Source organism: Hydractinia symbiolongicarpus, chromosome 15 (assembly GCF_029227915.1).
Source record: "Hydractinia symbiolongicarpus strain clone_291-10 chromosome 15, HSymV2.1, whole genome shotgun sequence".
NCBI lineage: Eukaryota > Metazoa > Cnidaria > Hydrozoa > Anthoathecata > Hydractiniidae > Hydractinia > Hydractinia symbiolongicarpus.
The window spans coordinates 1,225,404-1,249,924 of record NC_079889.1 but is presented as its reverse complement, the minus strand read 5'-3'; the positions used below and the strand labels follow the sequence as shown (position 1 = coordinate 1,249,924).

Genomic DNA, 24,521 nt, shown 5'->3' with positions numbered 1-24,521 from the left:
AACAAACCAATCTTTTTTACACGATTTTTACGAGCTTATTACGAGATACCATTTTTTAAATTAACTAAAACGAAATGTTTAACTTGTGTTTACAAAAATTCCTCTCTACAAGTGTGTGTGAAATTCGAACACAGCAATACTGAATGCACAGCATATACGAAAACATGCCTAATGTAAGCAGGGCTTTATCTTTGAAAATGTTGCCGCCAAACTATACTAAGAAATTATTCTTCGTAAATTAAAAAAGAAACACTAATTTTTTCTGATCACATCTGCTGTACCTTAAAAATATAACTTTTTTTCTTTAATTTCAAACTTTCAATTTATTCAAAGCGTCTTTCACATTTCTCAGCATTTGCTAGGTACCTAGCGCAGCTGCATGTAAATACGTCATTAAAAATCAACCAATCAAAATGCTTCTATCGTTACAATTAGCCAATATAGCATGAAATTCATATCATAAAAGTTACTGAAAGTTAAAAATAAATTTAAAACATCCACGTCCCGTGCATAATAACACATATGGAAGTATGGGTATGAGGGTGATATATTAAAAGGTTACTGCAGGTTAAAAATCTTTAAAACATGTTTAACATGAATCCAGTGTACAATACAACATCAGGAAGCTTAGGCACGAGGGAGATATATTACATTAACTCTATCTCTCAACATAAAATGAGCCCAGCACATAATACAACATATAAAGTATGGGTACGAGGGTGATGTAAACTGAAAGTTTACTTCAAGTTTATAACTTCTTCAACAGGAATGATACAATTCAAGTGCATAATACAACATATGAAGTATGGGTACGAATGTGATGTATACTGAAAGTTTTCCAGAAGTTAAAAACTCTTAAATATGCATTGAACAAATTCAATGCATAATACAACATATGGAAGTATGAGTACAAAGTTGACAATAATATATTGTATGGCACAGGACACGAGTAGCACGAGGTTTGAGCATATACAACACAGAGATGTTTGGATTTACCAGACAGTATTCTTCTTAAAGAGCATTAACGATGCTGCTAAAAAATTCTTCACCTCTACATTAATTTCGTTCCTTTTCAACCTTAACAATTGGGTGTGAGGGAAAAACTGGATTGGGGGTGGGATGGGGTGGGGTGAGGTGGGTGGAATTATTGGAGTAGTGGTGAAATAATAGAGGTATGGGGCAAAATAATTGGGGAGGAGTATAAAAAACAGGTATTTCTAAAAAAACATTTATGGTTGCCTTACTCATTTAAATACCATGTAATTTTTTAACGTATAAAAGCGCCACAAACATGTGTTCCTAACCACTGCATACTTTTGTTGAACGAGTTGTACCGAAGAGGTTGGGTTTGAAATCACATATGCTGATTAGAATTTTAAAAAACGTTATATCTTTTATTAGTGGTTTTCCAAGGTGCAACTTTTACCAATCTTATGAATCTGAGATGTAAAAATATTCTTCCAAGCTCACCTAAATAGCTGGCTAAAAATCACCACAAACATTTCGTGTTTATACCCTTATTACCATGTTGCACGTGTACTTTCTTAAAATAATCAAAATTTGCTACAAAATAACTTTCAATTGAAAGAGAAATCCCTTAACAGTTGCTAAAAAGAAAACTGTGCTAAGAGTTCACTTGCAATTTAAATACAGTGTAAAAATATTCTCCAGACTAATTCTCCAGTTACACTGACAGACCAAGTATTATTTCAGCTTAAAGTCTGTTTCCGTAGAAGTCCGCATTTGTTATGCAACCTCTCTTTGTGACATTGTTGAGTAACAATGTGCTTTCAAAAAAGTTATAACAGTGACGTAATACTATCTCAACAATTTTTTATGTTTATGAAAACTCCACCATCAAAGCACAACAAAAAAAAGTGAAAACGGAATCGTTAAACTCTCTTTTTTAAAACCCAGTTTCAAAACAAAAATCATTGCTTTATACTCTGTATTACTTATACAAAAGTTTCTCAATAAATTTGCAGATTTTATATATACTTGTTTCTTATCTAAAAAATACGTGTATACATGAAAATATGAATAAGTAAAAATTCATTTCTCCCAAATGTTTCTCCTTAACAGCACATAAAAAACAGAATGAATATATGATCAGCAAGAATCGCCATGTCTCGTTCATCCAGCATACAAATTCGTGTTCCTGTTGAGAGCAACTTTCTATGTTCGTACAACAAGTTAGCCATCTTTAAAAGAAGGATTAGTGTTTACAAAAACAAGACTTAATCAAGTGTAACCAATCTGACAATAAATCAATCAAAAAGTGACGTTTTTAATCAACTGGTTTAATAAGCGATGCGACTTACCAACCTTGGCCTCATTCTTTTCACGATAGCTCTGCTTACGTAAACAAATTTCTAATGGCAAAAAAAACAAGACTGGCTATTCCTTGATTGTAATTTGATGTATTATTCAAAACGTTTTTATTTCATTAGTGCATGTCAGACAAGTTAAATAGTTTGGCAATTTCAATGCCGATGCCACTTAGTTCCCAGTGTCCAAACTTTTGATGTAATTGAAATTGTTTACAAATTTAAAAAGAAAAGTCGCTGCGACGACAATGAGTTTCCGAATTAATTTTTTTTTATTTTTCTATATTGGAATATGTTGCTATGGTAGATTTCTGAAGGTTTTGTGGCCCAGATTAAAAAACCTTTTTTCCTGTTTCAAAATATTTTTTTGTATAACTTTTTGTACGACCTCTAGGTATAAACCAATTAGTTGAAAAACACGAAAATTGAGATTTTAAACCCAGTTTTACTAGTACACGCTAACATATTATGAGCTGAAAGAAGAAATTTTTTTTTTTAATTCTCTTAGCTGTAAGTATTAATTTAAAAAAATATTGCATTAATAAAAAACTGATCGACTTATAACTTGAAGAGACTAAGTGTTTATAAATCTCCTTCTTAGGCACGCTTCGCTCTCCATCGTTTTAATAAATTGCTAATCAACCTTTAGTACTACTTTCTCGTTAAAATTTCGTTTAAACATCGTGCACAGTTTTAAAGTTACAGATACCACTCACTTAAAGATTCTTTGCCCTCATCTGTTTGTAAATTGCAAACTCGTTCACAGGCCTCTTCGTTTTTTCCTACAGAAAATCAGGTAATTAGCCCTGATGTTGTTGTTGTTGTTAATCACGAAAATGAGGTCTCAGGACCAAATAACCTTGAGAGTGGTAACCGCAACTCAGAACCCAAGGTTGATTTTTAAATTGAAAATTATACGAAGAGTATCACAAACGAAGACAAAGAAAGAAATAATATTAAAATAATATTTACAAAACATGGCAAGAATTTATGTGAAGGTTTCGTCTTCGTATTTATCCAAAGTACTAACTCGCGTTGCAAAAACATCAATTTAAAATGGTTGAACTAGTTTGTAGGCAAATCCACCGGTTCGCCCGTCCTGTGTTTACCGCATTTCGTGCGCTTTGCTACCGCGGTTACCATTTTGCGTGACAGACTGACAGACGTATTCAGGTATTATAATATAGACTAGTCGTTTACCCGTGGAAATATCCATGGGGCCACCCGTCAGCAAATTATCAACTCTGCGGGGAACCCGAAATATAGCTGCAAGCAGTCAATTTGAACACACTGAATACGGCTATTATTAGAAAGTTATCGAGTTCATACTTATACATAGATACATAGGATGTTTTTAAAACTTTTTAATGGGATTTGTGAATGCTACTAGCTACTATACTGAATTTTAAAATTTATGGACCATACTCAGACTGGAAAAAAATTACAAATTTTAACTTATAATAAAGAACAGACAAAAACACAATTATTTTGTCAAAAATGATTGTCAAGGAAACAAAAAAATTAGACCATGCCACGCACTATAGTCACAAAGAAATAGCCAAACACAGTTATTTCTAAAGAGGTGACCGGAGCATGAGTGCATCAAAATAAGAAAAAGTCTGAAAAAAAAGTCTTATGTGATCCTTTCGTAAAGACATTCGTCCCTGATCATCAAAGAATTAACAATGCTCAAATCAGTTAAAAAGACATTCCAAGCTGGTATTTGCTCAATATATGTTAGTCAATGAACTGTTGTGTGTAGCTAGCAATAAGAGCTGTGCTTATGGAATGGAAACACAGTATGTTCATGCAACCAAGTTATACGAACCAATAATAGATGATTTGTTTGAAATTTAATAAAATTAACCAATACCCAAATTAAAATATAGATACAGAGTGTCTTTATCATAATCATATTTGAAGTCACAAAAAAGTTATTTTTTTAGCTAGCTAACTACACATATTATGAAAATATTTGTTGATTGGTAACATACTTTTGTGCCATGAATGATTTGAAATGTAGTGTATGCTGAATGTCAAAAAGGGGAAATCAGTATGATTTTCTTTTCAGTGAGTTACAGATGACAAATCTCGGGCTATAATGGTTAAAATTTTAGTTTTAAGTATTTTAAGCAGATGTATTCAGCCAAAATAAAATTATAATAAACTAGTCGTTCGCCCGCTCCGCAGAAATCCATCTTTGGCTAACACACAGAAAGTTGGGTATTATTATATAGATAACTAGTCGTTAGCCCGTGGAAAATCCACGGGTTTGTCCGCCCTTTTTATACCGCATTGCGTGCTTCTCGCTAATGCGCAGCTAAACTACCATTTTGCGTGACAGACAGACAGACAGACAGACAGACAGACAGACAGACAGACAGACAGACAGACAGACAGACAGACAGACAGACAGACAGACAGACAGACAGACAGACAGACGTATAGGGGCATTATAATATAGATTGTCAGGGCGGCAGCATAGTCGATGCGTGAGATATCTAAGTGACGGTATGGATGAATTAAACACTTTTTGATTTTGATTAACACGCTTCCTTATCAAAATGTAAAATTGGTGAAAGTCTCACAACATATATTTTAATTATTCAATAATGGAGACAAATTCTCGTGTATAGCATAGCCCTTTGGTATCAGCTTTGTTCTTTACTTCTTATAAGAATCATACATTTTCTAGCACTTTTTAATACTTGGACTGTATGGAAATGCAGGAAAGTTAATTAAAGTTATGCACTAGCTAGCTACTTATCACTAGCTAGCTACTTATCACTAGCTAGCTATAGACTTATCTTTAAATTTTATTTGGATTATATTAATGCTGTGATATTATTAGCTATCCATAATGTTATAGGCAGACTGTTATGATCCTTTCTAATCTATCAATAATGATTAAGGTATATTTATTTACCACTAGCATATAATTATAAGCTAACAGCCACCCCACAAACATTGAGTTATCTGTTTATTGATTTTATATTTATTTGATGAGTATCCTGATATTATCGCAAACGTTGAGTTAAAAATTTCATAACAACGCAATCAAAATAATCTAAAAAAATAAAAATATGGTTGCTGTTACAATAGATTTTTGTACGACGATATTATGTGAAATATTTTGTGTTTCATTGCCAAGAGAAAAAAAGTTTAACACCTTAAACAGTGAACATCCTTGCTGTTTAGAAAGCTGCTTTGTGTTGAAAATTTAGGCTAATTTTTGATGACTTTTCTCAGGGTATCCAGCAACAGAATTTAAAAATAATCATTACATAATGTTTATATCACCTTGGCAACTTTTTGTGAGATAAGATGAGATATACTTTATAAAAGTTCTTTTCCGCATTTTAAATAATAACAAATAGGAAGAAAGAGTGACATTTTATTTAAAACTTATCTAGCTTATTTAATCATAAGAATTGGTCTTAATGTTTTCTGTCCAAGTATCTTTGTTAAAATTGATATGCAGTCGAAAAAGCTTTATCGACTTTATCCAAAAACAGCTAAAATCAGGAACCCCAAAACTGTAATAATAGTAGAAAATTTTTTTGGCTTCATTTCATCAAACAGATCTATATATACATCATATCAAGTTCCAAGTCATTACTTAAACTTTTACTGAAGTTATGTGAGTTGTATTGTAAACGAAAATTATTTATTTTAAACTGCCGACTTTGTTTGGCACTTCTATAGCTAATGTAATTTTCTTTTCTTTGTTCCAACGTTGCACAAAATTTGGTTTGTTTAGGTCAAGTGGTTGCCAAGATATTGAAACCAGGTTGATTTCAGCCCAGAATATAAGGACTTTAAACGTTCCAGCATGAATAGGGTTAAATCACAAGTCACAGTATGTTGTTACACTGGTGTAGCTAAAACCCAGGCTATTTTTATTTTTAAGCTTGTGCATTAATCTAAAAAAGTAAAAACTGGTTGCAGATAAAAAACCTCTAGAATTTATTTACAAACAATACTCATTCTATCAATACAATGAGCATGCTCCAATACAGGTGTAAAAAGCTAGCTACATTTAAACGTCTACAATCCACACAGACTGAGAATCTATTTGCAGCTGGGTATTTTATAACTTTGGGTAGGTAATCATAACAGAATCTACCTAAAAGATCAGTGCTACCACTAATGTTATAGGTAGAGTCTGTTACAATACCACAACAAGACCATCAGCATTAAATACGCCAGACAAGAATAAAACATGTAAGTCTGTAGCTGGCTACGATAGTTAGCTAGCTAGTCCATAACTTTAATAAAGTTATTCTGCATTTTTATGTAGCACTAAAAAAGTTTGACAATTTATGATTCTTATAAGAAGTAAAGAACAAAACTATTGTTGATACCAAATGGTTATGCTATGCACGGTTAGTTTGAAATCCAAATCCAAATGTGAGATTTGTTCTGCCATACTATAATGTAAATATCTCACGCTTTGACTATGATATTCTTAAATGACTAACAATAACCTTGGAGCTGAAATTTTGTATGGCTGGTGTGTTCAGCTGTTGTTCTGAAGAATTAGGGTGGGGTGGATAATTCTTTATTTTATGCTAAAAACGAGCATTGAAAATCAATCATAATTTCTTTTTGTCAGTTTCAAAATATCAGTGAACACAGCCCAGATTCCGCTAAATGGCTGATATTCGCCAGAGTTTCAAGATTATTCCTTCTTTTCTTGTGACTACGCAAAGTGCTTGTAATATTACCCATGCAATACCTTCTCCGCTTCTGGATTTCTAATCTGACCCTGTGTCGTTCCTAGATCCTGTGTCCCACTTTTCCTGCATACTTGGCCAACCCTGTTCCCAAGCCTATGTTCGCAAATTTTCACATAAATGTTTGTGTGAGTAGAGCATATAAATAAAAAAAAATTATAACGCAATGTAACACTTACCATCCAGTGTGAAATTTACTTGTGAAGGAGAATTTGTAATCTCTACAAAACCCAAACTTGTTGTGTTATCTAAAAGAAGAAGCAGTAGGACTTGTTATACATGTTTATTAGTTTTTTCAATTTTAGAATTTACATCATTTTATGACAATTACGAGAAGACAAAAAAAATACACAACACACAGCCCATTACTGAGATATCGAATTGCATGACATCATAAGCAGTTATAACAGCTTCCTGTAGGCTGGAATCTTTAAAAGTGAATGTAGAACATGATCTCAGTGTCTAGCAAATTTCTTGAACAAGTAATGAACTTGTTATTTAGCCACACTTCCTACCTCTTACTCGCTGACCTTTTAAATTTCATCTGAATCATTACATTACCATTGTAAGCTGATATGCTTAGATTTTATTAATGTCAAAATTAGCCAAGTGGAAATGGCTTGTTTTAGAGTCTTTTACTTTCCACAAAACCTGACTATGAGAGAAAGAGAAACCGACATAACCTTGGTACAAGGTTGCTTTATTGGGCACCAAGTGAAAAAAAGCTGCAATTACATAATGTAACTATATCCTTAAAAAATGTAAGCTCATATACATAACAATCTCTCACCCAGTTCTATAACTATTTAACTGAGTTAGCAAATTGATAACAACAAATCGTAAAAATTAACTGAGTTAGCAAATTAATGAAAACAAATCGTAAAAATTTTCTTATAAAATGGAACATGCAGATATTTTTCAGTTATTTCGAAGGTGATCAGTGTTGGGACGAGATTCTTTGAATAGTCTTTTTTTCGAAAATGTGACAAAAATAAACAAAAATTAATGGAGATAAATTCCTTAAAAAATAATAAAGTTTTGTTTACACTGAAGAAATTAATCTGAAAAAAAAACAGACCAGCTTATTTACAGAAGATTATTTACAGAAAAAAAGTTACCAATTTTTTTTTCTTCGAAGTGTAACCCTCTTGATTTGTTTAACCAAACACTCGATATTAAAACAAAACAATAAAAATGTGCACATAGTTATTTGACAAAATAAACACAAGTTACATACACATGAGAATGTGCCTTATTTGATAAAAAAGTATAAACAAAAGCAACAATAAATTATCTCTATATGGTCACATAAACAATAAATCAATTTAAAAACTACTTTTTAAAAAATGCTAGCTAAAATTTTAGATGATATCACTTCTGACAACCTAGAAGGTACAACACAGGTAAAGATCAATTAAATTTTTAGCTTGTAACTGTACTTCAAGAGGATTAATTAATGTTTGATTACATGTTTTTTCTATCAGTATATAAGAAAATTAGAGAACAAATATGGGAATGCTTAGGCTCATTATATAAGCTTTGTCAAGCCAAGCCAAACTCAAACCAATTTAACTAAATTTAGTTTAGCACAGCTTATAAAACCAATATCTTTTCATGTCGATTTGTACTGTAACGTGCAGCTGAACTAGCCATGCTGGATGTCTTGGTACAGCTTGGCTCGACTCTTATCATAACAAATACTGAGACAACCTGTGCTAAATCATGTACATAACATAAAACTTCTAATTTAACAAGAATTTTTTCTTAAGAAAAGCTGCTATTTTGGTGTGGTTCAGTATGGCTCAGCTTAGCTTTTTTAAAATGTGGTAACACATACACACATATCTACCAAGCTGAACTGCAACACAATGCTTAGCTTAGTAAATAATAATGCTCCTTTTAGTAAATCTTAGCCTGAGTATACTTATTTTATACTTATGAATAACACCCTGTAAATATTGCAAGATAAATTTTTGCAGGAATGATTTATGCGACTGTAATTTTCTGTGGATTTGGCCAATATAGAAAAAAAAGATCTGCAAATGATTTTTTGGAACCTAATTCACAAAAACTAATCCCATAAAGTAAGGTCTTAAAGATGTATGAAAGAAAAATGTATATAACATGTACAAATTTCTTTTTTCCATTTGAAGTTCTCAGCAAAAACATGAGTTTGTAAGTCAAGCTTTTGCAAATAAGTTCCTCAGGACCAAATTGGAATATAAATCTAGACTTAAAATTATCCAGCATTAATTAACCCTCAATCACAGCAACATATTGAATATGAAAAGTTTAAATGCAGGAAAAGTACTACGAAAAAATACTGCGTAATAAAAATGCTTATCACAACAAACAAAAACAATAACAACAACTCCAAAATGTTTGATTTATTGTTCAGTAGGATTTCTGGAATATTCCATTAGCATGTACGTTCAGTGGTGTTCATCTCTTAAGCGTGAATGTTTATTTTGTGTGACAAAGAAACTCTTTAAATGCTGTCATTTGACAGAAGCACGCTTATTGAAGGTAATAAATAACTATGATTTACTTCGTATCTCAACTACACATTTGCATCGTCATTTCTTTCTATAAGAAAAGACACGATAATATAAGAGAAAAAAAACTATATTATGAGAAACAATTGTCCAAATCTTATTTTTAAACTTAAAAACAACTAAGTTTGCTTCAAGAAAGTAACATAAAAATGGATTGCAACAATGACAACAACAGTGACAAAAATTACCACAACAACACTAAAAAACCTAACATCATTTAAGCGCAAAGCCAGAAAGAACCTACCAAAGGATTTAACTCTCTCTTTTCAATCAGATTGAATTCAGTAACAAAATGATAAAAGTGTTTGTAACATTGATTTATATGGGCTTCCTAAAAACGAAGTCAACATCAACAAAATAAACAAACAAAAATAAATACAAACAAATAACTGTTGAATAAACACAACAATTATAACCAAGATAAAAAGAAACTTAACAGTGTACTTTTAGGAACACTTACAGTCTTTCTAATTCACGTCAGCACTTGGCATACGCTGATGTGTTCACAAAAATTTAATACTGATTACTGATCCGATTTCTCTTTAATTTGGATGTAATTTGAATTTTTTTCTGTTAACTGTTGCTCATGTACGGGAGTATGCAATCGCAAAATGTGAAATACAAATGTGCCGACGTGAAGTATAGGCCAATTGCATTTCATGTCAAACTATTTTGCTGATACTAAATGAATTAAATTAAAAAGGCTGATTGAAGAAGAGAACATAGTTTTTATGAATTGGAGAACAAAATTGAAAAAGCAAAATTAGTGAGTTGTCATTCTATATTATAATACCTTTATATGTCTGTCTGTCCCACAAAATGGTACCGCAAGTAGAGAGACACACGCAATAGTGTAATAAACAAATAAACAAACAAATAAAATTGTTACTTACAGATTGCATGGCTAATATCTTTTCAAAATGGTGTATATAAACATGAACAAAAACTCGAAACAATCTTTTAAATATGTTCTTGACCACGCTTTGAAAGTTCTTAGGAAATGGAATAGCTAAAAATCAGAAAACAAGGTGAAAAAAATGCATGTTGTTCTCAAACCATCTATCAACAAAATTGTGGTTATTATCTACTAGTAATCATTTTACTGCTTTGTCTTGTCTTGTCTTGTCTTGAAAGCTTAAATAACACAATTACCTGCATTTGGAGGAAATATCTCTTCATCGTTTATTTGATTATCTACCCAGTCCATGAGTAGAGAAATATATTTTGGTGCAGACAGTGCAGTCGGTTTCTTGTATTTATCTCCATCTGCCCAATAATATTCATACCTAAAAATGTATTGATTAATGGATATTGGATGTAGTTATTTAAATTCTAACACAAATGAATTTTAAATTGATTTGTTGGCTACACACTTCACAGGACTGCAATTGAGATTCTCATGTCAGCTAAAACAAAAGAAGTCAATTTGCATGCTACACTGCACAACAAATTTGTTGTAAAAAGCACTCACTTTGGTCCACCTGACATGACTGGGCAGCTTTCATCTGTACAGACCTCTGATATTGTATCATATATCAAATTGATACGGTTATAGAAATCAACAACTATAAAAAAAATATGCATAAGTTTTACTTTTTACCCCTAACATACACAACTGTACGTGTAAAACTAAAGAATTTATCAAAAACATTTTTAATGAATTGTGCTGAAAAAACAATGATAAACAATATATTTTTGCCATTTGTACTTTATAGCAAGTTTCTTAAACTGAGCTAATATTTCTATGAAATGGATGCGTTGAAAAATTTACACAGTGGAATAAAAACAAGAATTTAAGGACAAGCTATACACTCATCACAGTTGTTTTATTATGATCGAAAGTAAAGAAAGGAAATTAAATTTGTTTCACTTGAAAGTAAAAAAAAATTATAAATTTAACCAAAACCTCCATCTTACCATGGACAGCTAACCAATCGTTTAGATCTTCATCACATGGCAATGCAACAGCTTCGCGTAAATCTAATCCCGCTTTAAGGGAAGCCTGAATTAAAATTAAAATTATCAAAAAAACGCGTTTCACAAAATAACTTTGAAAACGAAATACAAAGTTCATTCTAGTAAACAACATTGTAATTTACAAAAATTAGCGTTATCTACATTATAAAATGAAAAATCAAATTTATTTTATTTCTATGATTACCTAACAAATGAATATTATGATCAATGTCAAAATACTTGATGAATTTAAAACATACAGAATAAAGATAAAGAATCATCTTTAGAAGTGGAAATATAGAAACAAATAAAAAAGCAAATTTGACTTTTTATTTTTGTTTGCAAAAGGCCCTGCAAATAGTTTTTTCATAATTATTGGTGGGGTCTTAGGTGATTTTGTCCAAAAATTATGGAATTTTCTATTTAAAATAGCTAAAATAGCTATTATAGAATAGTTGTCAAAATACGTTACCTTAGCTCTTTTATGAAGTTGATACTTTGGTGTATTTGTTTCCCATTTCTTCTTTGGTCTGAATGTCTTCAAACGAAAATATAATACCCAAGGTTTAATAGACATTACATTAGATAGTGAAAATATTTAGATAGAAAGTACTTGGCCAATCGTAAGAACATACTATTAAAACAATAATATAAGCAGATGTAAAAATTCACATTAGCTTGCCTTTATAACAGTCACCGATTAACGGTAAAAATAAAACAAATAAATTAAGAAGATATAATTCAATTACCTTTTGGTGTCTGGTTTTGAAACTAAATGCACCTTTCTTTTCTGACATATTAGCAGTTTCAATTTGTAGTTAACCTTTGTTTTTATGTGTACTTAATTTTATATAACCTAATAAGGATTGACCACAATTAAACGAAAGTGAAAGTACAAGGATATCATGAAATTAGCTTTGTACTACAATAACCAATTATGTAGATAAGATTAAAAAAATAAACAAAGTTCAAAGCTAATCAGTGTATTAAAATAATAGCGAAAGTGATTAGTGGAATAAAAAAACTCATAACAAAAACTCTTTATAAAATCAGTTTTATAACCGCAGTGGTAAGATTAAACATCTTTTTTAATAAAAACTTTTTAGTATAAAATTTCTAATACAGCCTCCCATATTACAAACTGCATTCAGAAAAATGTGAAATGCCATTGATTTTTCACATTAGTAATTTTTTTCACATGCGAAATAGTAATTTTTGCACATGCAAAAAGAGTGAACTCAAAAATGCCAAAACACAGCCAGAAAGAGCACTTACCATTATTACAAATATCTAAAAACACGAATAAAAAACTTGGAAAATAATATGATGGTACTCAAAAAAATAAAAAGATGTACAATTGTACATCAAATGGAATGTTTGAAATATGCAGAGTTATAATTTGGCTCATATTTCATTAAGGGCTAAAAAAATAAAGTATTAAACAATAAAGGAATTATAAATTCTACATACTCTTATTCAAACATTATTTATAATAATAAACTCAAATTAATGTATTGATGTATATATCAAATAAAAAAATTTTGTAGAGTATGGAGGATTCACCACTCTATATAATGTCTTTTTATATTAAAACAAAAATAAAAAAGATATATATTTATATATATATATAAACAAGAATGAAGAAGAATTGAATAAAATTCTATAACTTTTTGTTGATTTTAATATAAATGACACAATATGAAAACGAAACATTCAGAACAACCACATATATTTTTTATTCATATATGTTTGGAAAGTAAACGTCATAACAACAGCATCATTGATGACTTGTGGTATACCTATACAAGCATGTGATGACATATATCTAAAGGCCACACAGATGACCTGTCCATATTGTTTTATCTTGCATATTAAACATCGTTAACTTAATATATCACACATTTTACAACAAAATTTTCTATTAAATAATTTTTATTTGACTGGGAATTTTAAAGAATTCTAATTCTTGGAATTTTATTGGCATTATTAAAGACAGTAAAAAATAACTTTTGGGTTTAGTTCGCCTTTAAATTGTACAATAACATTGTAGATTTTTTTATTGCTTTATGAGAAAAAAATTTGTGTTTGTTTTTAATTTTATTTCTAAATTTGTTCAGACTTCTGTTCAAAATAATTTCCGTGGTTGATTGATTTAGGATGATTTAAAAAAAATCTTGTTAAGTTTGTTTCAAAAATTTTCACCTTTGTTAATAAATGTAACAATCTGTCAATTATTTTTTAAACATGATCATGGAGAAAATCCTTTAAGCTCCATTGTGTTAACAAAAAAATGAAATAATTCACTTTTCACATTTAGGGTTATTTTGTATCACTTACTTTTTATAAAATTTAACAAATATTTTAAAGTATTTGTAATGATACAATTTCTCTTGAAACTTTGCAATGACATTTTTGTTCCTGGACCTCCGTCTTTTTGTTTATATGGTCCATTAAGAAAGAAGCATTTTGATAACAAAAGCCATTTAAAAAATAATATACGCAAAATACTGCATTTTTAGAGTTTTCAAATAAACTATGGCCACATTTTGACTTTATATACAATCCTCTTTAACAGTTTTCGAACAAGTATATATTAACTACAGTGAGGTTTCAGGCTCAAAATAACTTTGGCAATGCTTTAGACATTTTTTAAAATGCATTAGATTGTACCAAATACCTTTATGCCTTTACAACAATTTTGAACCTAAAATAGTGCCCAAATAAGACCCACGCTATGCTGACCAATGTGTTTTTATTTAAGCTCACGCTGTACAGGTATATATAGCTAAAGAAATACTGACTGTAAAAAAAGCTGTGTTTTGAAAAAATGCATGCATGTTGTGCATCACGTGCCTAGAAGAAATTTTTTACAGTTTTGTGTGTGTGTGTGATTGAATGCTCAATTAATAATTTTGTTTTCTTTATGTCTGCAATAGCTTTATTGAAATTACGAAAAAAGTGAAATATGAAGTCAGAGAATGATTTAAGAAGGCTTTGCAACCCTTTTTATTACCTTGGAGCTTTTTCATGTTATACGTAGAAAACTGCGTAGTCAAAATGCATAAAAAGAAATAAAATAAGGAATTATTACAGATCTTCTGTGACAACAATGTGCAGAAGACTCTTTCTCATGTTTTTATAATTTTATCATCCATTTTTATCTTAACAATCATAGTGTGCATAATAAAATGAGTTGCAGTATTGGGGAGGACAAAGTTTCATGTGTCTTATTAATTGTATTTTAAATGTTTTTTTACATTTTTTGTGGCTACCTGTTGTTAAAGTAGCGAATATAAAAAAGAAAAGAAAGAATTAAATTGTTACAATTTTTACTGTTTTTTAACAGCATTTATCACTTTAGCCCTGAGCACTAGCTTGTAAAATACATTTCAATAACACCTAACAATGATACCTGCCATACCGCTCTATTACCAGAAGCAAATCATTTCAATATGCTCAATGTAATTGCAAAGATATAAATAGATCAGAATAACATTCAACACAAAAGAAAAATTGATCTCCAGAATTGTGTTAATTCGTTATTGAGAGAGAAAAAATAAAGCACATGAGTAAAGTAAGGTTATAAGTATTAGGATCTTTTAAAAAACTTTAAAATTGTGTTATTTGTGTCATTTGTTAAAAACGGCAAATATTTATATGTTCCGTTCAGTAGCGTTTTTGTGATTTTATAATTTGATCTTTTTATTTATAATCGTCTTTCAAAGAAATAAAGTTAAAAAATAACTGAAAATCTTTGATTGATACATAGCAATGGAATATTATTTTAGTAAAAAATTTTATGATCCATCCTTAGCATTGAAATCTTAAATATCGTTATTAGTCATCCTTCAACTTTTTGTAATTAAATTTACATTAAATATTATATTGTTTGTCCAACAAGCAGTTACAAAGTTTAATTAATGACTTTACTCACAAAGGTTTAAAGTCCAAGCTGTAAACTTTGTTGGAAGTAGCTGTTCGCATGTACCAACGCCAAAACAAAGCCCCTTGGCGGTGTAAGGGTTAATGGAATTTTGTTGTTACTTTTGCTTTTTGAAAATTTAATTTTTTAGGATCGCACACGCACTGCACACGAAAAATTATTGCTGTGTGCAATTCATCGCACACCTACTTAAATTCTTACAAAATGGGCTGAAAGCTCTTGACGTAATCATTAATCTGTAACCTTTTTCATTGTACTTGAATGTCATTTTCTTTACAACATTTACTATGTATAAAAGACCCATTATGGTGGAGTACGGTACCCTATTGCCTATAAAAAGGTTAGTGTAGATATACATAGAATATAGCAAAAATACATATAATTTCAGGGTTTTTTTTGTTATATTATTTTTTCCCCTGAGTTGTGAGAATTTTAAAATATTATAAAGTTTCTTTTGAAATTATCAAAGGAAACAATGACTTGTTTTTCAGGCCCACTATAAACTCTGAAATCAAGAAAATAAACCCATAGGGGAAGAGGTCTGCATTAAAGCTACAAAAATCTTTGAAATTTCTGCCCAACTAGATTACGAATCATGTGGGATTGTATCCGCATCCTTTTGACAATGCGGCTTAGTGGTTATAATTCTCACTTTGTGTGGGACCAGGGTTTCATTTTTCTTGGGGACGATTCAAATGGGTGAGTGAATGTTACCATAGCCATGTGAGGAAAATGGGAAAGATGGCACATGCTGGATGTTGCAGGGAGTTGTCTGGCAGATTGAGAACCCTAATTGGGTCTGTGTAGCTTAAAATCAGCATTAACTACTCTAGGAATTCCCATCTAAGCCATGATCCTCCTAAAAAAAATCCACAGGGTATACCCCTGTAAGGCTAGCCATGTAAAATATGCACATCTAACAACCAATTTATCATCCGAGCACTATGCCCAGGGATAGGTATCCCTTTAATCAATCAATCAATCAAGCCAGCATTTAATCCCACAAAATACGCTCATACAACCATTTATTTATAATCACAACCTAATAATTACTTACAGAAACTCAACGCTATAAATATAGCAACCTTAAAAACGACAACGTGCAGTGTAATTGAGTTTAATGAAGTGAACGATGTTTAGTACCCAGCATTCCTTGCTTACCCAACCACAGTCAATTTGGGATCTTGCTCTTGATTATATTCCCGCCCACACACTTACTACTGTTAATTCATGATGTGAATTTTTTGTTCATGCTGGGTGGAAATATGGATATATGGGGCTATATATTATATAGCCCCCTTTCTTTACCCTAAACCTTCCCCAACGTCCAAGAGGTGACAACTTCCTGAAAACAGCAGTATATGAGGCCGAACTTGGGCAACCTTTTTAATAAAATTCGCGTTTTTCATCTGATATTTCCCAAACTTGGTCGTTTTATTCTGAATTTATCTGAATCATTTCTAGCTAAAATTGTGCTGTATAGCTAGCTACTAGCTAGCTAAACACAAATAAAATCTTAAATAAATTCTAATCATTTTATCAAAGGCAATGCAGCAAAACAGCTCCGTAAAGAATTAGGGGTGCAGAATCGATTGTGCTTTTTTCTTGTCGTTTGAAAAACGGAATGCAGGAGTTAGGTAGATAGCTAGCTAAGCTACATTAGTTGACTTTATGGCAAGCCCTACAGGTTAACAAAATGAACACATGCACAAGATAGTTAAGTATAATTAAAAAACTAGGACATGTAATTAAGATTAGTCTACAACAACTATACACTGCCAAAACCACTAGCGAATTTGCAAACTTTCAATGAAAGATGGGGAGGGTATATTTAGTCATAGCCTAGATTCACAATCGAATGTTTACATTTTTTCGTGCTCAGGGTACACCGTTGATTGAAAGATGGTAGCTTCATTATGTCCCATTTACTGAAGCGAAGGAATCACCGTCCCTTTTGTCAACATTTTAACGTGTTCTTAATTAACCCAACAACCACAACGTCCAAATTACCCCTCCCTACTTTCAGAACTTACTTACTTAACGTGTGTGTGTGCGAGGAGTTTGCGTGGTATTTATTAGGTCCCCGTTCTTAAAGATACTACTGTTCTGTCCAGATTGCGAAAAAGCGGGCTGTTTATAAAACAGGACGGACGGTTTGTGTACGCATGACCCCATTACGTTTTTTTGCGCTGATAATGTTGTGGTGATGGGATTATGAACGCTAATATAATGGCTGGCCTGTCAGGTTGTGATTGGCATTTTCTTAGAACTTTTATGAATGAAAGATTGACTAGCTACTAGACATGGCGAAAGAAGAAACTCTTGACATAATTTTTCTCCGCAGGATAAAACACCATCGGAAACTAGGTATAGCGAAAAAAATGTCCGTAAAAAAAAAACGCCCGCATTTTTTATGGCTTCACCAAATACCTAGACAAGGGTGCCGCCGATCACCCTTGTCTCGGTAATTTCGCAGTTTCAGTTGAGAATTGCACAGAAAGGGAGAAACTATTGTTAATTAGGGCTCTGACTATAAGTGCTATTACACAATAGTTCCCTTAAGAATTGTCTTCTTATTATATTATTACCCTTGCGTAAGTTTTAGTCATTGCTATTTTTAAGTCTCAAGGGCATTTAGGGATACTGTAGCTGTTGAGCCGAATGTTAATTTAACCACTGGTGATTGTGGTACTGATCAATCTGCTGTTTAGCTTTTTGTCAATCTTACAGGTGTCAGACATTTAGGAGAGCGTCAACCATAAGAAACCTCCACTAAGATAGGACTATGAAGTGAAGAATGTGTTATTGCAAAGGGATTAGAATATACAAGGTCATCATTCTGAAGAAAACATAGTGCAATCCACAATATTTTATAAAAAAAAGTGTTAAAGGAATCAAGAAAAATTTGGCACATTTCAGTACATACACACAATATATCAAGACATTTTGCTGAAAGAAGCTCTAAGACCCCGTTTACACGCATTTTTTCATGCCGGCATGAAACTCCTGCCGGCATGAGTTCATTTCGGTGTCTTAAGGAAAACCTATAACTGTTCACACGTCGAAGCCGACATGAAATTTCATGCCGGCATGATTTCATGCCCGTCCTTAAGACGGGCATGAAATTTCATGTCGGGGCTTTGTGAGCATGATATTACCGTGTGAACGCAAAACGTGTTTCATGCCGGTATGAAATGAGCTATAATACAGAAGTCATAATACAGAAGTCACTGAGAAGAGAATTTAAATTATACAAAACTCAAATATTATTTCTTTGTGAAGAAAAATATGGCCAATGCAGCAGCAAGGTAACTTTTTTTTATAGAAATAACAACAACTTCAGTTTATAGCGTTTTATTTGCTTATAAAAAATGAGAGAAATATGAAATAAAACCATCACAAAAGAAAATATATATTTTTTTCAGAATTCCTTCCTCAAAAGTCGTTAATGATATGATTGAAAAACTCCAAACACCAATCATGAGTGAAAGTGACGATTCTGATAAATCCAAAAATCACCCCCCGCCACAGAAAAAAGTAAAGAAAGTGAAAACAAAATCGACAAGATTCCGATGGCAAAACACTATGGTTGAGGCACTTCTTGATTGCATGAATGAATTGAAATCTCAGTATGAGTACAAAGGGGTAGATTTCGAAAGTGATCTGGTGGAACTTTACAACAAAGTTCGTGTGATGATGGCAGAGCGTTTCGAAAATAGTGGTTTCGGACCTGTTATGGCGACTGAAGTTGACCTCGAATAGCTAGTGTCGGTAAATCAATTGGTGATGGTTTGGCATTACTTGCCCAAGCCATCAGTGGAACTCAACAAAACAGTTACCCACAATACTTTACTCAACAGCAAATGCATCCAAACACTCCATATGGTACATCTTATGAAACTTCATTGCGAAGTAATTTTCAGAATACCTTGCCTTCTCCTAGTTTTACACCTGCTCGAGGAAGCTTTCCAAGCTCGTATTCTTCACAAACCTCGAGCAGCAGTAGTGATAGTTCAAATAAAGTTTACCAACAGTTATAATGTAACCTTGAAGAAAATAAAAATTTACAAAAACTCTTTGAAATAGTTTGCTAAAGTATCCCTAACCCTGGTTCCTGAAGTTGTTGTGTAAGAGTTAAGTTTATCAACTGTGTTTACAAGGCTGCGTTCTTTCAATGCCAATTCCTCTACGACCTTCGGGTCTACAAACGACTTTTCGATTTCGCAAAAGTTGTGTAATGCAAAACAAGCTAGTATAGCATTTGGAACATGTTTCACTTGCAGATCCATAGCGCGATTTAAAATTCTCCACCTAGCTTTAAGCCTTCCAAATGCGCATTCTATTTGGTTACGGGCGGAGCGTAACATTTGATTGAATATGACTTGTTCATTCGATATGCAATGATCGAACTCCTTCATCACATGTGGTAAAAGAGGGTATGCAGGATCTCCCAAAAGCAACTGTGGCACGGATTCACCATCCTCTACGATCTCCTTGTAAAATAATTTAAACTCTCCATTAAGATACTTTTCCTGAACCGTGCAGTTAGCAAAAACTCTAGCATCATGAACACTGCCTGGCCATTTAATTTCGACATTCGTGAATTGTCCATTCGCATCGCATATTGCTTGACAATTGATCGAGTAATACATCTTGTAGGAAAAGCAATCATGAGAGTTTTCTGAGGGTTGTTTTATTGGGATGTGTGTGCCATCAACACAACCAATCACCTGAGGGAATCCAAATCGTTTTAGGAAGTTACTGGAAATCTTTTCCACATCAGCCTTTTCCACTGGGAATTTTATCAACAAAGAAGCGATATCTTTCGCTAATATGCCACATATTTCATGTACAACAACACTTGTCGTACTTTTTGCTATGCCAAATGTATTGCCAATCATCAAAAGAGAACCTTGGTCCTTCAAGTAATAAAGCGTAATAGCTAGTCGTTTTTCTAGCGGAATTACGTCTTTGCGGACTTGTGAAGACCTTTCCTTTGCGTAAGGTCTAATTAATTCGACAAGTTTCATAAATTGTTGTTTTGTCATTCTGAAGTTTTGTAACCAAGTATCGTCACACATGTTACCAACAATGTGCAAGTTATCCCACCATTTATCAGTTCTTCCAGGTTTAATCCAGCATTTTCTCTTGCTTCTAACATATCTAAAAAATGAGTAGTTGTGCAGGAAACGAAAAAGAATAATAAAAATCCACAGCAAAACAATATAAATATTTACCTCAACCTTGCACGTCTGTACCTCGACAATGCTGTATTTCTCTCCATAACTGCTTGATATCTCAAATTGTTGAGCCTCCTCTGTTCTTGTAAAAATTTCAATACCAAAATACTTAGTAGTTGTAACAACGTTGAAGAACTCACGAGAACTGCATTCAAGGCTGAAAAAAGCGCAAGCTGTCTCTTGTTGGAAGCCATGTTTAAAATGAATCTGTGGGATGAAAGTTCATAATTCAGCATGTATTTGAGAATGGTTTTCATTTCATGCCGGCATGAAATGAAACTCATTTCATGCCGGCAGGAACGCTCTGTGTGAACCAAAAAATTTTCATGCCGGCATGAAATTTCATGCCGGCATGAGTTTCATGTCGGGTACGTGTAAACAGCCCCTAACAAAAAATAATGAATGGTATGAATGCATCAATCAAGATATGTTCCACTATTTTCACCAAGCGATCAGTGTCCTATGACAACTATACGTGACCAATTCGACGCAAGGAGTTTTTCCTCAAAATTATCGAAATCTTCAAAAGCTTTTAAAGGATTTACAAGATCATCAGTTCGTGACCATATAATTGAAGAACGCCTGCGTCTGACTGAAGCAGAATCAAATGTCAAAAAGAGCCATTAATTGCAAGCCCTTAACCACAGTGTAAAGTTAGCAAAAAACAAGATGACGGTGAGCTTAAACCTAACCCAACAGTTGCTTAACCACATGATTTTAGAGAATGAAAAAACAAAAAAAAAGTTGTTGAACAGAACATCAAACACTCAAAAGGAATACTCCTTTGCCTTATAATACACAGGTGAAGAAGCAAAGGAAAGCGCTTCGGTGATCATCATTTTGATCCTGTCAATGTATAAAAATGAGCTCAGGAAGTTAGAACCATTGAATTGCAATGATCCAAAGGGTAAATTTAAGGTCAATAAAATGCCAATAAGGTAAATTTTTAAACTTCATGATCAAATGCCAGAGTTTCATCTGTGACGATTGGAGTATTCTTGATATACCAGACACAATTTGCATGCTAGTATCGAAGCTACCATCACCACTTACTTATTGACTGTTATTACCCACTCTACTCCAGAGGAGGAGTAAAGCAGGTTACCAATCTCAAATCTTCAGACAAATGCAGTGTATCTGGAAATATTAAAAACTGTACTGAACCATCTAACATATACCTGTATATCTTCAAAAAGAAAATGCCAAATTCGCCAAGATTTCGCCCACTATATCAAGCAATGCCAAACTTTTTTCACAAAACCTGTTGACAAAAAAACTTAACCATTGCGCAACTACCGTGATAAAACATCTTACAAAAAGTATTACCAAGATTTTACAATATTCTTAATAAGATTTTCCAAGATCTTGGCGAGAATGTGCAAGATCTTACAAGGTTCTTGCAAATAATTGATCTTACAAAGATTTTACAATATTCTTGGTAAGATCTTACAAGATCTTTTCAAAAAACGCGCAAGATCTTGTAAGATTTTACAATATTCTTACTAAGAATTGTGTTAAGCGTTTGTAACATTCACCATGAAAATTGATGGGTTAAGAAAAGTAAAACAAACAAGTTCAAAAGCAAAAGCTTTTCAATATATAAAACCATTGTCTGTGCATATAAAATGTTTTTATATGCACTGGTGCATATAAAATGTTTTTATATGCACTGCCGATGGTTTTATACTGAAAAACTTTGCCTTATTTTATCTTGTTTATTTTACTTTTTTAAACCATCAATTGTGTTAAGATCTTACTACAACATTTATGATAAAATACATTTAAAATATATATTCAAAAATCTAATAATTTTTTTAGCCAGTTCTTGCATTATCCTTTGTAGGATCATACCATACAAAATCTTACAAGTGCAGAGATTTTACGAATATCTTAAGGTTTAGAATTACGGAATCATAAAAATTACGTTGTGACAAAAGCATCATTAGACTTTCTGATGGTGACAAAAAATAAGATAATAAGATTTAACAGCCATATATATTTTATCAATAAACAAAAGAAGGGAAAAAAAACATCTGTTGGATGGTTAAAAGATCACAACGGATAAAGCTGTTGAAGACATGTGCCATTTGTAAAATATCGCATCTTACGTGTCTTCATGGATTTTAATTCAAACGCAACAATGACAACATATGTCAAAGCAACATAGTCCAGATTCAACCAAACCAGTCCCTAACAATGACACAAAAAAGATTTTACAATCAAAACATGTCGAACAAATGAAGAAGAGCAACTCGAAACAGACCATAACCTTCTCACATGCTGCAAACACTTGGTTGTGAGACCAGCATGTGCACTGTCCCAATTCGGGCGACTCATCCATGCACTGACACTGAAATCTTCACGATTGCAATGTTATAGATAACAGCAGTCAAGCTATATTTGTATCTAGTGATCTTATTCAACGTCATGGAGTCAATGGTACCAAAAATGTTTCATCAAAAATGTCATTTCCGGTTTACTCATCACTTCATCTTTAACAACTCTTCAAACAGACACGGTGGAGATTTCAACAGCATACACAAAAGAAGAATTACCTGTGGATCCTTTCGAAATCGCAGCCCATGAAAGTCCACGTCAGAGATAAAGACAAGGTAGCTACTCATTGTTTACAGGTGATTTCAAATCACAAGAAGGACTGTATGCCTACAAAACCATTTTGTGTTGGTGCTTCGTTGGACCCATGTACAGCGTAACAACAGCTATCAACTGTCGCAGAATCTCAGGAGGCAATACAATTAACCAAGTAAGAGAACACATTGGCATTAAATAAACAACATTATCCGTCGACGAAAACGTTTTTTAGAGATCATGGGTAAAAATGTAATATGAAGAATGGTCATTATTTTTTACCATTGCCATGGTGAGTTGTTTTGGATTGTGGTGCAGCATAATCAAGGCCGATCACTAAACAAGGCACTTCTAAGTGCTCAGATCTTACGAATTACATTGTTGGCATTTCGACAAGGGTTCAAACAGAAGAAATAAGTATCATGGTGGACATAGAGGCAATGTTCTATCAAGTGTTGATACCAGAAAACCAGTGATTATTTACAAGATTTGATGGAGGGAAGATAAGGATATTACAAATCCACCTGTCAGTTACGAGATGACAGTTCTCACATATTTGGTGCCACACCGTCGCCTCTAGTTTATCGAACTACGCTTTGAGTAGAATAGCAACCAATAATGAAAATCATTTCGACAAGAATGTACAGTACTGCCCGAATGTAACTTTACATGTACGCGAGTTTTACGACCTCGTTTAACGATCTAATGTCTACATACAGAACCTTCACATATCTTTTGTTTACACACAAACTTAATTGATTTCTATTGTTCGTGTGTGAGTCATAACAATAAGATTTGATGAATCCTTTTGTTGTCACATGTAATATGCATGTTATTGTTTAAAAGTGTAAAGATCATGAAGGCTATTAAATGTTATTTTAGAAAATAAATGAGCATAACACTTAAAATTAAATCATTAAATTGTTTTTATATTTTTGAAATCCAATGGTCTTTATATTTAAAAAAAAATAATGCTGCTACTTTTTAAAACTTTAGGTAATATTTCTTTATCATCGAAACATATTTTTTAACATGCAAAACTTTTAAAAGTTCTTCTTATAACAACGCAAACGGAAAACCCTACGTTGAGGACTTCATGATAAGATTTTAAAAACAATTTAATTTTTTTCTTAAACTTTTAAAATGCGATCCAAAAAAGCATTTCTATCCTCGTT

The 24,521-nt window shown here is 32.3% G+C and overlaps 3 protein-coding genes across 3 annotated transcripts in view; 1 reads left to right on the top strand and 2 right to left on the bottom strand.

Moving 5' to 3' along the window:
• LOC130628594 (uncharacterized) overlaps nucleotides 1-24,521 on the top strand; it is a 96,624-nt gene that overhangs the window by 59,223 nt on the left and 12,880 nt on the right. The window lies entirely within an intron of this gene.
• On the bottom strand, nucleotides 7,731-12,467 carry LOC130628592 (MOB kinase activator 3A-like). Its single transcript, XM_057441563.1, has 8 exons — nucleotides 12,324-12,467; nucleotides 12,047-12,112; nucleotides 11,536-11,620; nucleotides 11,090-11,183; nucleotides 10,771-10,904; nucleotides 10,512-10,627; nucleotides 9,863-9,949; nucleotides 7,731-9,649 (listed from the first exon to the last, which is right to left on the bottom strand). Exons 1-8 carry the CDS (start codon nucleotides 12,369-12,371, stop codon nucleotides 9,620-9,622), a joined length of 660 nt encoding a protein of 219 aa, XP_057297546.1. The 5' UTR covers nucleotides 12,372-12,467; the 3' UTR covers nucleotides 7,731-9,619.
• On the bottom strand, nucleotides 19,433-21,347 carry LOC130628588 (putative nuclease HARBI1). The gene is made up of 2 exons (XM_057441558.1): nucleotides 20,755-21,347; nucleotides 19,433-20,680 (listed from the first exon to the last, which is right to left on the bottom strand). The coding sequence occupies exons 1-2, from the start codon at nucleotides 21,039-21,041 to the stop codon at nucleotides 19,582-19,584; spliced, it is 1,386 nt and encodes a 461-aa protein (XP_057297541.1). The 5' UTR covers nucleotides 21,042-21,347; the 3' UTR covers nucleotides 19,433-19,581.